This window comes from Anolis sagrei, chromosome 1 (assembly GCF_037176765.1).
Source record: "Anolis sagrei isolate rAnoSag1 chromosome 1, rAnoSag1.mat, whole genome shotgun sequence".
Taxonomy (NCBI): Eukaryota; Metazoa; Chordata; class Lepidosauria; order Squamata; family Dactyloidae; genus Anolis; species Anolis sagrei.
The window spans coordinates 225,026,509-225,042,390 of NC_090021.1; the positions used below are offsets into that span (position 1 = coordinate 225,026,509).

At 39.5% G+C, this 15,882-nt stretch overlaps 1 protein-coding gene across 2 annotated transcripts in view; it reads left to right on the forward strand.

Moving 5' to 3' along the window:
- The window catches only part of CNTNAP5 (contactin associated protein family member 5), a 488,740-nt gene that overhangs the window by 308,218 nt on the left and 164,640 nt on the right, over positions 1-15,882 (forward strand). For both annotated transcript variants that reach the window (XM_060774167.2, XM_060774159.2), the window contains exon 13: positions 13,116-13,316. In XM_060774167.2, the coding sequence (XP_060630150.2) occupies positions 13,116-13,316 (201 nt within the window). The remainder of the gene's footprint in view (positions 1-13,115; positions 13,317-15,882) is intronic.

A 15,882-nucleotide genomic window follows, 5' to 3' on the forward strand; every position in this document is an offset into this window, starting at 1 on the left:
TTTCGAGGGGCCCAGTTAGTGATTATGTTGTTGGTGAATGCCGTTGTATGATATTAACTAGAATAATATTGTCCAGGCTTCTGTGCTTCTTTCACTCAAAGAATGCAAACTCAAAATGTAATGGAACCAAAGGGAAATGAAGTAGGGAGATGGGCAATATATTTTGTGATGCATCTACACTGTAGAAGTAATGCTATGGAATCCTGGGAGTTATAATTTAACAAGATCTTTAGCCTTCTCTGCTAATAAGTGCCTTACCAAACCATAGATTCTAGTATTCCATGATCTTGAACCATCACAGTCAAAGTGGTGTCAAAGTGCATTAATTCTACTGTGTAGATGCACCCAAATTTTTCTTTGCTCAATAATCACTCACAAACAAGGATCCTATGCATGGTGAGTAACCATAGAACAGCTCTGTTAAGCAGTACTGAGATCCCTTCATGTGCAGATGGTAGCCTAGGGGTAAACCATTTAAGAGTATCCTATGATGTATAAAAAACATTAGCATCACTATAAATACGTGCAGACACATTTAGAAGCAAACATTCTGGAAAATATATTTTTCCAACTAATGTGTGAACTGACCTTAGGTCTGCCTTAACAGCATGCAGATTCCTCCCTTTGAATTTATCAATGCTATTGATCATTTTCTTCAGTCCTGAATTGATAGTCATGTCCTCAATGGCTTATGTGGCTGACTGGGTTACAACTATATACATGAAAAATGTTTAAAATGAACCCACCACACCCCCAAAGGGACAGTATTTTAACATTAGTGTCTGAACACTTTGGTTGCAATGCTTCAGCATCCAGTCATTCTACTGCTATGTTTCTTCCAGTGTCACAGTTTTGTTAGAAGCAGACCCCAGAACAAGCAATCAATAATACTTGGAAATTGGTATGACAAGATCAATGCTTAATTTTAACTTAGCCAGGTATTTATCCATTATTGAAAGCCTTATTCTTCTTGTCTTCGAGAGAGTCAGACACAGGGACAATGGAAATCCATTTTTATTTTTGTTCTTTTTGCACCTGGCAATACTAGTAACCCTTCTATAAAACAAAATCCCTAACACCCAAGCATGAATGAGATCTTTTACTTTCACATTTTAGAAGTTCATCTTTCTTTTCGTTGCACTGTGGTGACAAAGGCAGCTCTCATTTTCTTCTTTCCCAGGAGGGACGGAAATGATCGACACCAGGTAAAATATCAATGTGAACAAGTGAGACAAATGTCTCAAGTGAATGGAAAGAGGTCAGAAGAATTAGACTTAAATGACCAAATCCATATTGGGGCAATAACTTTATCAGACCACCTCATAGGTGAAAAATAGAACTCTTTCATCAGACTTGATGTTAAAGCAAGCTTTGAGCCATGGCAGTTAAAGTGGTGTCAAATTGCATTAATTCTACAGTGCAGGGGGCATCTCATGCCATCATATTTCAGTTTCTGTGTATGGTTCTAAAGGCTGGACAGTAAAGAAAGCAGTTGGATAGTTGAAACTGGACAGTTGGAAATCTGTGATTTGATTTGAAAGTAAACTCTGCATTGTTAGAGACTATAACTATTTCAAACATTGAGTTGGGTCCAGTTTGCTACCTGGTATCTAGCCTACTGGCACTGATATTGACTTAATAGGTTGCTCAGTAGGTCAAACTGCTGAGTTGCTGAGCTTGTTGACCGAAAGGTCACAAATTCAAATTTGGGAAGTGGGGTGAGCTTCTGCTGTCAGCCCCAGCTTCTGCCAACCTAACAGTTTGAAAACATGCAAATGTGAGTAGATCAATAGGTACCACTCTGGCAGGAAGATAACAGCACTCCATGTATCATGCTGGCCACATGACCTTGGAGGTGGCTCCAGACAATGCCGGCTCTTCAGCTTAGAATTTGTGATGAGCACCAATCCCCAGCGTTGGACATGACTGGACTTACTGTCAGGAGAAAACCTTTATTTGTACCTGTGATTCACCCCCCCCCCCCCCAACCCGGACTGGTACGGTTCTATCATGTGGAATATGAGAATCTACATTTTAGTGAGAGTCATTCAGCTAGCGTTTTGGTGTCTTTGACCAGATTGCAGATCCCTCAATCCCACTGGATGTCGGTATGGCATTTAAAGTGGAATCATATGACTCTATGATGTAAAAAAAGGACATTATTCACAGGAGTTTTAAAAATAAACCACATAGTATTGAGTTCTCTTGTATGCCATTTGCTGAAATACACCCTTTAAAGCGATTCTTCTTCTTTTTTCACAAGGACAATTGAAATGAAATTACTAATATGAAGAACTTTTTAAAAAAAGAAGAGAATAAGATGCTTACTTACTGTTATCGCAGTCTGGCCAATACTTGGCCAGTGCTGCAAAGACTTCAGCAGTATATTTTGATGAGAAGTGAATTCTGGCAAATGACACAGAACAAGCTGCCATTCAGTTTGCTCTTTGCCTTCCACAATAATATGTACATCATCAGCAGATGTGTTTAGTCAAAAAAGTATTTTCAGAAAATAATGACTGACAGCTTGGGATAATTTTGCATCACAGTATTTTCAAACTTTTTCATGACCTTTCAATATGTCAGTTTTCTTCCAAAGTACCCGAGCTAACTGCATAAATCTGAGGATGGTCTGAAGAATAGAGAGTGACTAGCCTGAGATGATTGTTTTGAATTCAGGTCTCCTCATTTTGAGTACATCATTATCTGTACCAGGGTCCCTGCTGTTCAGAGATTAGGCCCAAAACAAAATGGCCACCCTGCCAAGCAAAGGTATTAAAAACAAAATAGCCACCACAATATCAGGCAGGCTTTCTCCTGGCCATGTGGTTAGGCCCAAAATCAATTATGGCTGTCCTATCAATGTTAGTGGGGCAGAAAGTGTGGAAGAACTATATTTTTTTTGTGAGGGAGCTAAATAGCAAGGGTATAATTAGAGCAGCAAGCAGGGGCACTCCCCAGGCAGATTAGCCTCCCCCCTGACAAACAGGCCTTTCCCCCAGGAGCAGTTGGCACTGTGAAAGCCCAGGGAGCTGCTGGCAACTGCTAAAGAGGGCGAGCCTCCAAAGGGGCAAGAGAAGAATCAAGGTGCCCCTCAAAAGGAAGTCCTACTAGAAAGGCCCCTCCACAGGGAGTGGAGTGGAGGGTAGGGGTAGAAAAGGACACACACTTCCTCCCAGAGGCATGCAGAGGGAAGAGTGGGCTCTCTTGGCACTTCTGCAAGAGAGGGCAGGCCAAAAGGGGGCCCTCCAAGGAATGAATAAGCCTGGAGGCAGCAAGGGCTGCAGACCTCTGAGGGGCAATGAAGGAGGTGGGCAGTCCTGAAAAGGCTCCTTAAAGGGCAAAGAACAAGGTGCTGCCAGTGCCACTGGAGCCATCTGAGTAAGGAGCAGCCAAGAATGCTGCTTTCCTAGCTCACCCCCTCCCAGCCCTATACAAACCAGCCTGGAAGAAGAGAGGAGACCCAGTCCTGCCTGAAGAAGGCCAGATCAGAAGCTGACTCTCTCAGACACAACCTCCTCTCACGCCGTCAAAAGGAAACTGAAAGAGAGGAACAGAGCAGCCTCACCCAACTTGCTGCTTCTCCCCTTCACTAGCTGGCCCAAACCAAGTCTGCCTCCTTCATGGGGTAATTCAAAATGCCCTCCCGCATCTTAAGCTTTGCTTGGCTGCGGGTGGGGCTTGAATTCAGGTCTCCTCATTTTGAGTACATTATAATCTGTATCAAATGTATGAAATGTATAGTCCTCCAGATGTTGTTGGATTGCAACTCCATTAAGGTATAGCCAGAATAGTAACTAGAGAAGACTCATGGGAGTTGCAATTCAATATCTGTACCCATCCTGGCATTATCCTATATTCTCAATACTGTATGTGAAATGGGAAAAAATGTGTTAGGAAAACATAAATTGAGACCATAAGATTCTGGGACTTTTCCATGCACACACAAAGTACAGATTAAGTGAAAGCTAGGTTGCAAATGATTATGGAAACAAGAGGGTTCATAGCATTCTTAGGCATGGCTTTAAGGAGAAGACTTGGGAAACATTGCTAGGCATGCTGAACAATGCAGGGTATCATTTCTCAGAGCAATTTTTCACTCTTGTGTTCCTGTAACATTTACCATGTGTTTGGCTTGTTGGAAATTTAATCAGTCTGAATAATCTTGTTTGGTGTCAAACATTCTAAATCACAGGGACATAATTTTGTTTTCGGGAGAAAATCATTTCCCACAGGGATATTTCAAACAAGACAAATACAAAATGAGAACTAGATGAGAACTTCTGGGGTTGAGGGAAAAGGACAAAATTCTTTTATTTTTGCCAAGTTTAATTTATAGGCTGTCATTACCAAGTCATGCTTTTCAAAACTATGATGGAACTCTGAAAGAAATTAAGTACTTTCCTTGCATTTCTTTATGTGTGTGGTGATTCATTAATGTATGTGTGTTTATGGGTTTTGGTTTTCAAAATTTTGTATTTCCTACAAGATTGAGAATGCAAGTTTTTGAAGCTCCATATATAATTTTTTTGAGTTAAGGTTTTGTGCAGAGGTATTTCTGCTTTGTGCAAATCCAATTCACTGCTTTCCTTCTAGTCCCAACTGTCCAAACCTTAACAAGGATTGATGAACTCTCCTTACTGTTTCTGTTCTATCCTCTGAGGCTCAAATACACTGCAAACCATCACTTCTCACCACAGTCTTTCCAATGATCCTTCGTTGTAATCATGCACATGTGGTAGTGTCCAGTCCCCATGGAAGGGAGTACTAAATCTATAGTGGTATTGAAAATAATAGACCTAGTCATCCTGTATTAACATACATCAGTTGATTATTTAAATTCTCAGACTTTTAATGCTTGCCTCCTACGCAGTAAGGTTAGACTCACTTTTGTTCTTTAGTTTTCCCCCTCAGAATTCACCTTGACTGAGTCCCACCATATTTAGTGGAAACATTACTGCAGTATAATGCTTCACTCGTAGCCTGAATGGCTTTATCCAGATTCCAAATTAGTAATGTATGAATGGTGTTCTAGAGCCATGTTTGCATTTTGTGCTATAACGATTTTATGTCATATCTTTAAAATAAAATTGTTGTAATTGCTTAGTTTCAGGATTTAGAAGAGTCTGTTGCCCACCAAATCAAATGAAAACTCTGGCTGGAACTGTAACCCTTTAAGTTTATTTGGGAAACTTGTACTTTTTTTCAGTCTCTAGGGAAGTCAGTAGCAACACACTGGTACTGGCAGCTTGATTGTCTTTAATCTGTGTTCCTAGAGTTTGTCTGTGTGCAGTCTTGGGCTATGTAAGTTTACTCATGAGGTTGGTTCTCGTGTTCTTAAAAGACAGCATTTGATCACACACCATATGTGCCTGGAATGCAGAACACAGCTAGTTCCTTGAAAACACAGTAGTTTTCATCCATGCTGTGAATTCAACGAAAGGGAAGGCAAGTTCTATCAGCCAAAAGCAGGAAAAAAAGAAAGTAGGACAGGCAAGGTAAAAATGAGAACGGCTATGCTTCTCTTTTCACTAGGCAACAGATCAGAGAAGAAATAAACTTAGATATGTACGATTTACACAAAATGCATATTTTATAGGACCATCCCTCAGGGCTCTCTGCACACCACAACCTTTTAATAAACTGGGTCATTAAATAGCTGTTAAGACATAATGCTGCAGTGTCCTCATGAAACAGAAGCATTGTGACCTATGCATTACAAGACGATTTAACAAGCACTTAGGATATTTGGGTTTCTCTAGCTTTATTTAACTTTTCCGGGTTAGTGGCTAGGCAAAGAGCATTGGTTGTCCTTCACCTGCTTTACCTGAGCATGGTCTGAAACTTATCCAAGAGTGTAATGAAATAATAAAGCTGAGCGCATTCAAAGAGGAAAGAGAGGAAAAATCTTGTGTGGAGAGCGGTTTCCTTGTTCTCTCTGCATTCTGGCAAATCCAGGGAGACCTAATTAATTAGAGTCAATGGAGAGAGAAAAAATAGGACATAAATGTGATAATGTTCATCCATGTTTATTGAAATAAGGAAAGAAAGCAAGGCTAGTTTGCATATCTTGTGAATCACAGCCTATCTGGCCATGCCCTTTGAGCAATTATTTCTAAGGCAAAACTATAACATAAGAAGGCACACAATTTGACTGGACCAGCAATCTCAGAAGAGCCAATTAATTCCTACAGAAATAAAGAATTGACCTTTACTAAGGTTTGGAACTGTATCTCCAAATAGATAGAGAAGGTTATAGTCCCTTGAGATGGCAGAAAAGCACTCTTTTCCCAATCAAAATGTATGCAGAGGAGGAAGAGGAGCAATAATGGTGTTGTACTTATCCATGAAGGAAAAAAGGATCACAAGAGGCAAATACTCCTGTTAGGGAAAACAAATAGGCCCCAAAGCTATGCATACTTTTAAATCCCTCATGCTAGGAAGCATGAAAATCATGGGGTAAAAGAACAAACAGACAGCAAACAAGTTCAAAACTGTGTGCTGTGGTTCTGAGGAAGAAGTAAGACAGAAGCCCAATACATAATTTTGCACTTTCCCTGATTTTTCAGCTCCATCTATATTAATGAAAACTGTGGACTTTTACCAGAGTGGCAGATATGGCCTAATTCCATAGAAGCAAGGAGATAGAGCAGTATATGGTCCTTGGTGGGGGGGGGGGGGACTATCTTGGAACCCTTCTTTTTAAAAATAAATACAGCAACACATTTTTGACTTGCAAAGAAAAAGTGACATATCAGAAACCAGTAGAGGAGACAGAGAGAAAAAAACTTCCAGAAGATGGGGAGCAGGATTTCTGGAATAACATATTTCTTTGCTCTTCCTCATGCCTCCTAGAAACAGAATATATTATGAAAAATTACAAACTTTATGCAAATCTGTTTCACCTTCATAATATACATAGGGCACAGACTCTAGATTTTCTCAGTGCAGAATTTAGAGTGATTATGATTTGAGCTCACACAAACCCTGGTGTTGGCTTCCTTAAATTGCAATACTGTACAGACTTGTTTGGGATTATGCATGTTGAACTCAATGCGATTTAGTTCTAGGTGAAGTTTACTTCTGTTTAGAAATCTAATTTTAGTGAATATTCCAAATCCAGCATTACGCCATTTTATGTGTGTGTGATGTCATTTACAGTCAACTTACAGTTGCGCTTTCTTTTTGGAAAGAAAGTACATTGCACATGTTTTTTACTAAATTTGGGTACTCACTTATTTTTTTCATGTTAGGAGTGACTTGAGAAAGTGCAAGTCACTTCTGTTGTGAGAGAATTGACTGTCTGCAAGGAAGTTGCCCAGAAGACACCCGGTTTTTGGATGTTTCACCATCTTTGTGGGAGGTTTCTGTCATGTCCCCACATGAGCAGCTGGAGTTGACAGAACGAGCTCAACCCACTCTCCCCGGATGCAAACCACTGACCTGTCAGTCAGCAGTCCTGCCGGCACAAGGGTTTAACCCATTGCGCCACCAGGGGCTCCCTCATTTCTTATGATATTTATAGAAACCATTTCTTTTCAGTTTTTGGGAAACCAACTGATTCTAAAAGCACTTTAACTATTTCCTCACCTTTTTATTTCCTTTGAGATTTTCATAGGAAGTTTGTGTTTTATATTAAGTGAACATATACAGTCTAGGTTACAGCACATGAATTTTCGTACATACATAGCACATGAACCATTGAAAATATTATCTCTGTTGGGAGTAAAAGAGAATTATCATTTATACCCAACAGTAGATCCACTTGACCCTAAGTAAGCACGTTAGCCCTGTGATTTTACAGTGGGTGGTTTTGTTTGGCTATTTAATTTTTTTTTACATTCACCTTTAGTGATATGCAGAGTGCATAGCCCACAAGTAAATCCCAACTTCCACAGGTAAAATGGGGGATGTTGTCTGAGGCACTTTAGTAGCCTTTTATAGTTAGTATACATTTGCTTTGTCTCCCTCATTCCCTCTTGAGTTGCCACAAAAATCAATTATTAAAACAATACTGGCAGTCATCATGCCTGCTTTTTATTCAATAACTGTAATGTACAACTTGTACTAATATTTGCCATGGCCAGAAGATCTAATTGAATTTGGGAAGAAAAAGACTTTGCACACTAGAATCTAGCTCTTCTAAGGACTGAAGCTCTTCTAATGTGACTCAAATGATAATGACAGAAAATAATACCTCGTAAGCATTCATGGGAGACAGAGGAGGCCTATCACAAATGAAAACGTATTCCATTTTTAGGGCCAAAGGTGACGCTAAAGGAAGACTAGGAGGAAAACACCTTCATTTCATCTGAGTGTCCGATTCCCATTGAAGGTTGATGGTTCTGATGTCAGTGGAGCATTGAATATGCTCTGTATTTTAGTCTGAACTGTAAAACAACTAAATAGTAAATATAAATATGCCTTTGGGTAAAGTTCAGCACTTTGCATATCTCACTTAGGCCACATCTACACTGGCCTTATAACCCACACTGAAGTGGATTATAATTGGGGTGGGGTGGGAGTCAATCAATGCATGCCCATAATCCAGGCAAAACTTCATTAAACAGGGGAAATCCATGTTTTAAAAAGTTCAGAGAAAGTTCTGATTCAGCTGTAAAACATACTGCAGCAGACTCTATTATATCCCAGGCACACGGAAAACATGAGACTTCATGGGATTTCCATGCAGTGTGCTGGTGTGAATGGCACCAGAGCATAATCTCCTTTTAAAACCCTGGACATTCCTGCACTCTGCACGTGTGCTGCAGTGCATGTCCACTGCTACATGGGTGGGTGGGTGGCAGTGGAACGTTTCCGGCAAATGACCTGGCAATGAGATCATTCTATATAAATGCAGATTCCCTGGAAGGATTACTCTGGCGTAATGGAGCCAGGTGGAGATTCTCCAGAAGGTAACAGGATTTTTTTTTTAAAAAAGCCCTCTTTATACTCTGGAATGAATGCCTCTATAGAAGCACTCTTAAAGTTTAGAGTAAAAACCATAGCTGACCAAATTAATGTTCCATTTGCATAAGAAACACCACTACCTAGTACCACTTCCCCAATACATGTAGATACAGAATTAGATATAGACAGGGATAGATTATGTAACAAATGTAATATTTGCAACGAAGTTTGCCATATGACTGACATTCTGTCAGGGAATTACAATGATGTAAGAACTGTGCCACTGCAACTCATTTGGTTGATCATTGAGAAATTTGAAATTCACTACTGATTGTGCAACAAACCAAATACCCATTCAAATCCAACATTTCTTAGCAGTAGTTCCCCAATCGCAATTATTTCCTGAGAGTGAAGGAGTTACCAAGCTATTTTCCTGAAGTTGGTGACAGAATAGTAATATCATCTCTTCCATCTTCTCTCCATCAACCAGGAAGCTGCCTTGAATCCCCATGGGGAGAAAAGTGGAGTATAAAACAAATGAATAAATAAAATAATAAAAGCAAGTGGGTTGGGACTGCATGAGACTGCCATGGAGAAGAGGTAGGGTTGGATAGGAAACTATCATAGTTATATTCTGCAGGTATATTAGCAGCCAATATTAGTAGAAGTATGTGCATATTGGGGAAAAATCATGGGCAAAGGTATTGTTTTCTCTACTGAATTCCTCGTAAAATATAGCTTGATCAGCCATAACAGCTAGAGGTTTTTAAACATTGGTGCCATCTTCTAAGTTTTGTCAAAGCTTATTTTACATTATTCTGACAATAGAGTTGGGGATGAATAGGGAACATTCTCTTGTCCTACTTTTGATTGTTAAAACTAATCACAAGGATGCTGAACACACAGAGATCAGGAGTTTCTGCAACTGAATACAGGGCACAGTGGTTATATTCCAGTTCTTTCTGTACTACAGTTCTTTTGTTCTTCTCTCCCCCACTTCTTGGTTTGGTCTATACAAGACATAATGGAGACATGTGTTCAAATTTGCCTTTCTGTCCAGCACAGCTAGAGATCTCAGAAGATATGCCAATGCAGTATATCTGTGGGGGTGGATGAGGAGGGGGCATGGAGGAGACGGGATACAGGAATGTGTGCATATTATGTATATAAGGGCCAGTATATGAAACATGATTGTTTATGAGTGATTTGAGGTTAAAGATAAATTTTATGAGCTGAGTAAAAATATGATGTCTGAGAACAAAATCCAATTGTTAGTCCCAACTAAAGTAGACCAATTAAATCAATAGAAACTAACAAGTACATTTGTTGTGGTGTACCTTCAATGAATTTTTGACTTATGGCAAACTTAACATTTTCTTGGAGAAATTTGTTCAGAGGGAGTTTTCCCTTGCTTTCCTCTGAGGTTGGGAGGGTATAATATAATTAGCCCAACAAGTTTCCATGGCTAAGTGCATAAATGCATAAATAAATTAATGTGGGATTCTGAGAGGCTTGTGTGTGCACGCACACACGCATACATGTGAATGTGTGAGAGAGATGGAGAAAGGAGAGAGAGATATTAGTGAGATATTGTTTAACTTCCTGAAATTATCCTGTTTATTTGGATTTTGAACTGTTCATCAATCCAATCAATCTGAAGTTAGCACCTTGGGTTGTTATTTTGTTTGTTTGTTTTTGTTGGAGAGGATTGTTTTGAATTAGTTTTGTGTTTTCTGCTTTGAATTCACTGTTTCAGTTATGTCAATTTAGTTTTTCCTGTATGTTTCTAAAACAAATGGAGCCTGATTAGGATTTGGTTGATCGCTCAGTTGGCTTGATCGAACACTTTTTGACATACAGCATCTAAGTGTATGCAGTACCTATACCAAATACTTACAGCTCAGGGCCCTTTTTATACATGCTGTAAAACCCGGAAGTAACTAAGTAAAAGGAAGGAGAGTGGCTAAACGGTGTTTAGCCAAAGTTTGGAAGGGATTAGATTAAGAGGTTAAAAGCACATGTTAAAAAGATGCACTTAAAACCCGATTCTGTCTGAAAAAGTGCACCTTTGCATGACTGTTTATCCCTGCAATCATGCAAAACACATGTTTTCCTTCCTTTCACCATGTGATGACTGATCCAGCACACATGCACTTTTTAAAAGCCCAAAACAGCTGATCAGGCTGCCAAAAGGACACACAGGTGGTTCTGGGGAAGCACAAATGGAGAGCAATTAGAACTCTCAGAAACTCTTTATTTTACACTTTATAATCTTAAACAGAGGTTGACTTAAAAACTGGGAGAATAGAGATATCTGATTGAAGTTTTTTTAAAGCCCTCCATTATGTGCTGAACCTCTCATGTGCACATGCAAATCTGTTTGTGTTTATATCAAGATATTTGCATGTGTGCAAATGGAGGGCACTTTTTTAAAAAAAATCAGTCGGATGTACTCCATTGCCCTCTATCTTCAAAAGAAGATGTGAGGACAGCAAGGGACCATATCCCTGGGTCTGTTTGTGGACCTGTTGTCAGGTCCCAGGATTTTTTGATTCAATTATAATATGTGGATTTTGGCACTGTCTGGAAGCACCCTCAGTTTTGTCCTTTGAATGCTGAGACTTGCCTCTGAGTTCTGCCTAGGTATCCAGTATTTTTCCTTTAGAGAGTTTACAATCCTAGATATTATGAGGCCGCACTTCATGAATCTCAATTTTAAAGATGTTGAAGACTTGGTCATTCTAGCTTATTGTTCTGAATTCTAAATCAATTGCAATGGAGATCCTAATTATGAAAGATAAAAATAAACATCAATATTTTTACACAAATGTGGTAACTGGACATAGACTTTGATGGCTTTAAAATAAAATATTCAAATTAATGGAGAATAAGAATGTCAGCAAATACATACTATCTCCAGGACCAGGAGAATAACATCTCTAAATACCAAATTTTGACAAACAGCAGTTTGAAAGTTTCATTGTCCTCATATACTACTTGTCCACCCACCCCCCACACCCCCGCCAACCCTGGCACCTGGCTGGCAACCATAGAAACAGGATGACTGAACTACGTGATTTTTGATCTGAATTAGTAAGGTTTTCTTTTGCTTTTATCCGAGTTGCAAATCACACTAGCTAGAAAGAAATTAATAGATTTTCTGCAATAGCCCTCTTCACTCCCCTTCATCCTTCAGAGTGGATATTCATGGTTCATACTCTTGGATTTACTATACCATCAAAACAACTGCTTAACAGCATAGGAGGATGTGCTTAAAATGCATTATGTTTCTTCATCAGCACTCAGTAGCCAATATAATTACTGACTAACAATGTTTTGTTGTTATTTCCTTTCACATTCTTAAGATATAACCACTTTACTCACTGGCTAGAAATGTACAATATCATACTTCCTCTTTGCTATATTTGAGGACACTTACAGTTATATCTCAGTGCCCCATCATGCCTCACTTTCACCAGACAGTAACTAAAAGGAAAGATCCGCTCTGTTTTATCCCCTAAATGATAGAACAGAGTATCTTTTTACAGTTCACTAAAACTCAAGTACAATTTTGCCTTTCCATCAGTCAGGGGTCTTGGGGTCAGCACTTAATAGCAGAGGTAGGCAAATAATCCTCCTTGTATCTGGGAGTTTTCATCTGGGGAAGCATGAGGACAACAACCTTAATTCTGATGCAGTCATGTCAGTGATTTAGTTGGACAAACTACTGTGGACTTTGTTGACCCACTTCGACTCAGTAAGTGTGGCAATATAGAAGTAGGAATGACTTGTGAGACCAAGGAGCTCTGCAAGTAATTCCAGCAAACCACATTCTCAAAAGAATTGTTTTTTCAACTGATACATCTCAGCTGTAATTGTGAACATTGCAATGATGGCTGAGAGGGATCGGGTAGAAAAACAATCCTGAAACCAGGCCAGCAGCAAAACAATCAGGCAGGTAAACTTTTTTTATTTCTGTTTGCAGATAAGTTTGCTTTTTCCTTGGTTCCAGTACAGTTCACACCTTGTTTTTAAAGTAGCCATTTTGGAATACTAACTTTTCAAATTATCACTATCAAAGGGCATCCATTTCAGTGCTCTCTGTCCTAATGTTCTTGTGTCTAATGGAGAAATGCATCAGTCTTCAGCTGCTTCTGACTTTTTTCAGCCTGCTTATCTTTTTTCCTTTTCATTTAACTTAACAGAAGATAAGAGCTGGACTGTAGTCCAGCACAACAACACTGAGCTGGCTCGAGTCCGTGGGGCTGATCCTGGGAAGCCATATGCCATGAGCTTTAACTACAACAGCAGCATGGAGCAGCTGGAGGCAGTGATAAATAGTGCCGAATACTGTGAACAGGAGGCAGCTTACCACTGCAAAAAGTCACGCCTGCTCAACACCCCAAGTAAGTGCCATGAAGTGAAATCTTTCCTCCTTAACTGTTATTGATTGTGTAGCAGACACAGGCCCACCCTGCAACTCTAGCAAAAAAAAACTAGAGTGCAAAATAAGGAACCTCCTTGATTGCGGTCTTGCTTACTCCCTCCCTCCACTATGCCCATCTTTCTCTCTCTTTCTTGCACACACACACCTAGTAGTGCTTTGTACCAAATATTCCCTTTGGATTGGAAACAGACGGCCAACCAAAACAGCTATACTGCAGAAACAAACATGTACGAACTAGCTTCTGTGAAACTATGACAGGATGTGAGTTTCATGGGCTTCTGTCAGTACACTGAGGCATTTATTCCTCGAGTGCCTCCACTAAACAACCCTTAACTCCAGTAGGCTAATTACCGATCTAAATAAATCTCTCTCCTAGGTATGACTCTTGGCATACCTGTCAACAGATAGAAACTGGGGAATGTAGTGAAATGTGTCAAAGTTATGAGCAAGGAAGAATACACAAGCTAGGAGAGACTACACGCTACACACCTTGATTTTTGTCTACAGGGAAGGCCAAGATTCTATGCCTTTTCTCCCTCCCAGTCCTAAACTCAGTGCAAATTGCTTTTGCATTTTTAATTTCCTTTGTAGCAATTGAAGTACTCTGGGGCAGTGGCTGAAAGTCAGAAACTGGGATTATTTAAAAATGTTGTAGCTCTAAAAGTAGAAAAGCAGAGGATTATTCCTGCCAAATCGGGACAGTGGGAAGATGCAGCTTCTGTATTGTATGGAAAACAAAGCTTCAAGAAAGCCTTTTCTCTCTTACTGATTTTATTAAAGACCGGTTAGCAGAATGCAGCCATAGACCCCATGGTTATTTTATTTCCATAAAAATTAATACATTTTTGTTGAAACATTGCAGACAAAAAATTATAGTCATTGTGGTGCCAACCCCTCTCTGATGGTGGTTTCCTGGTGCTGCATTACCCGGGTGATGCCATTGCTAGAATAACAACTTAATAAACCGTTTAGGGTGACATTTTTAAAAAAATAAAATAATGTTACTTTGGAACAGCCTCGCTAGTTAAAATGAGCAGATAAAGTTAAGCTCACATTAGACTGTTTCCACAATTCAGCAATAGATATGCAGCCTTTCCTGTTAAATCCACTTGAGGTCTCTATCTTGGCTTCCTTTTGCAATAGTCCTTTGCCTTTAGTTCTGGCACTCTCAGATCCACTCTTCTGCCATATGTTGATCTGCTTCCTGTCTTAATCCTCCTTTTAACTCCCAACTACCTTTTCTAGCTTACTTATATTCTGTACTTTAATTCCCACTCCCAGCCTCTTAGCTATTCGGGAGCAGGTTAAGCTTTCCTATCTTCTTAATTGCCAGGTAAAGAATTGAACCTTTAGCCCCCACTTTGAGCTCATTTTCCTCCTTAATCATTAAGTTTGTAGGCTCAACTTTCTTGACCTGCTTGTGAGCTTATTTCCTGTCTTTAATGCAAATTCCTGGACTGAATTGTTCACCCTCCTTTAGGAGCCTCTAAAATAAAAAAGACAACTATTTAAAAATCTGGAGATCCAAAGCAAAATTCCTGAGAGTTTCATTTTTTCACACAGAGTAGATCTAACAGATCTAACATTTTTTCACACAGAGTAGATTGGATGTGAAGTACATCCAATTAATTGTGGCTGTTGCCCTGTCATTGCCATTACAACTGTCATCAAAATGGGGGAAAATGAACATACACTGATATTTGTGCAGCATTCAGGAGTTTAGTAATTACCCCCCCCCCCCCCCAAAAAAATCTCCCCTTTTCCCATCTTGTCCAACTTTGCAGTGTCACTCAGTTTCTTCTCGATTTCTAGTTAAGCTCAGTTTGCTGTTGCATTTTAGGTTTTATCTTTGGAAATTAAAACTCTTACCAAACAAATGGAGACCAACATGGAGGGGTGGGATTACCATAGTTCCTTAAGTTTAATGTTCACCTTTCTTGACTAAATTTCATTACTAAAAATTAGGTTTGCATTAGATCCAATGGTGCATTAGCATCACACACTTAAGCCTGTCTGCACTGTTGGGCAATAGATCCCAGCTACAAATCGAGGAAGCAATGGCCATGAAAAGACTGGTAGGAAGGTAAGGTTGAGGGGTTTAGCTTCCCATCAGCCTTTTCATGGTCACCACCACCTTGCATTACATTTGACAGCAAATCCATTTTTTGTAATGCTTCGCGTTACATTCAATGGCACATTATATCTTAGTAAATATGGTAATTAAGCAGCTCCTGATGTCACAATAACCCCTATCATTGGGGAAAACACTGAGCCTTACAGCTGTGTCTGGTGACATGGGTCACTGCATTTTGAGAGCTGCTTTTCAGCTGAAAGATGATAGGTTTCCAAAACCATCTGTTTCCTCTTAGCTTTTTTTTCTGTCTGTGCTGGTGAAACTGTTCAGGGGATTAAGGGACCATACTCATAGATTGATTGAAAAACATTTGAGAAGATTAATACTAATTTATTTGGATTCTCACTCAATTTCATATATTTTATTGATACCAATGTTTTGTTTTGCTGAG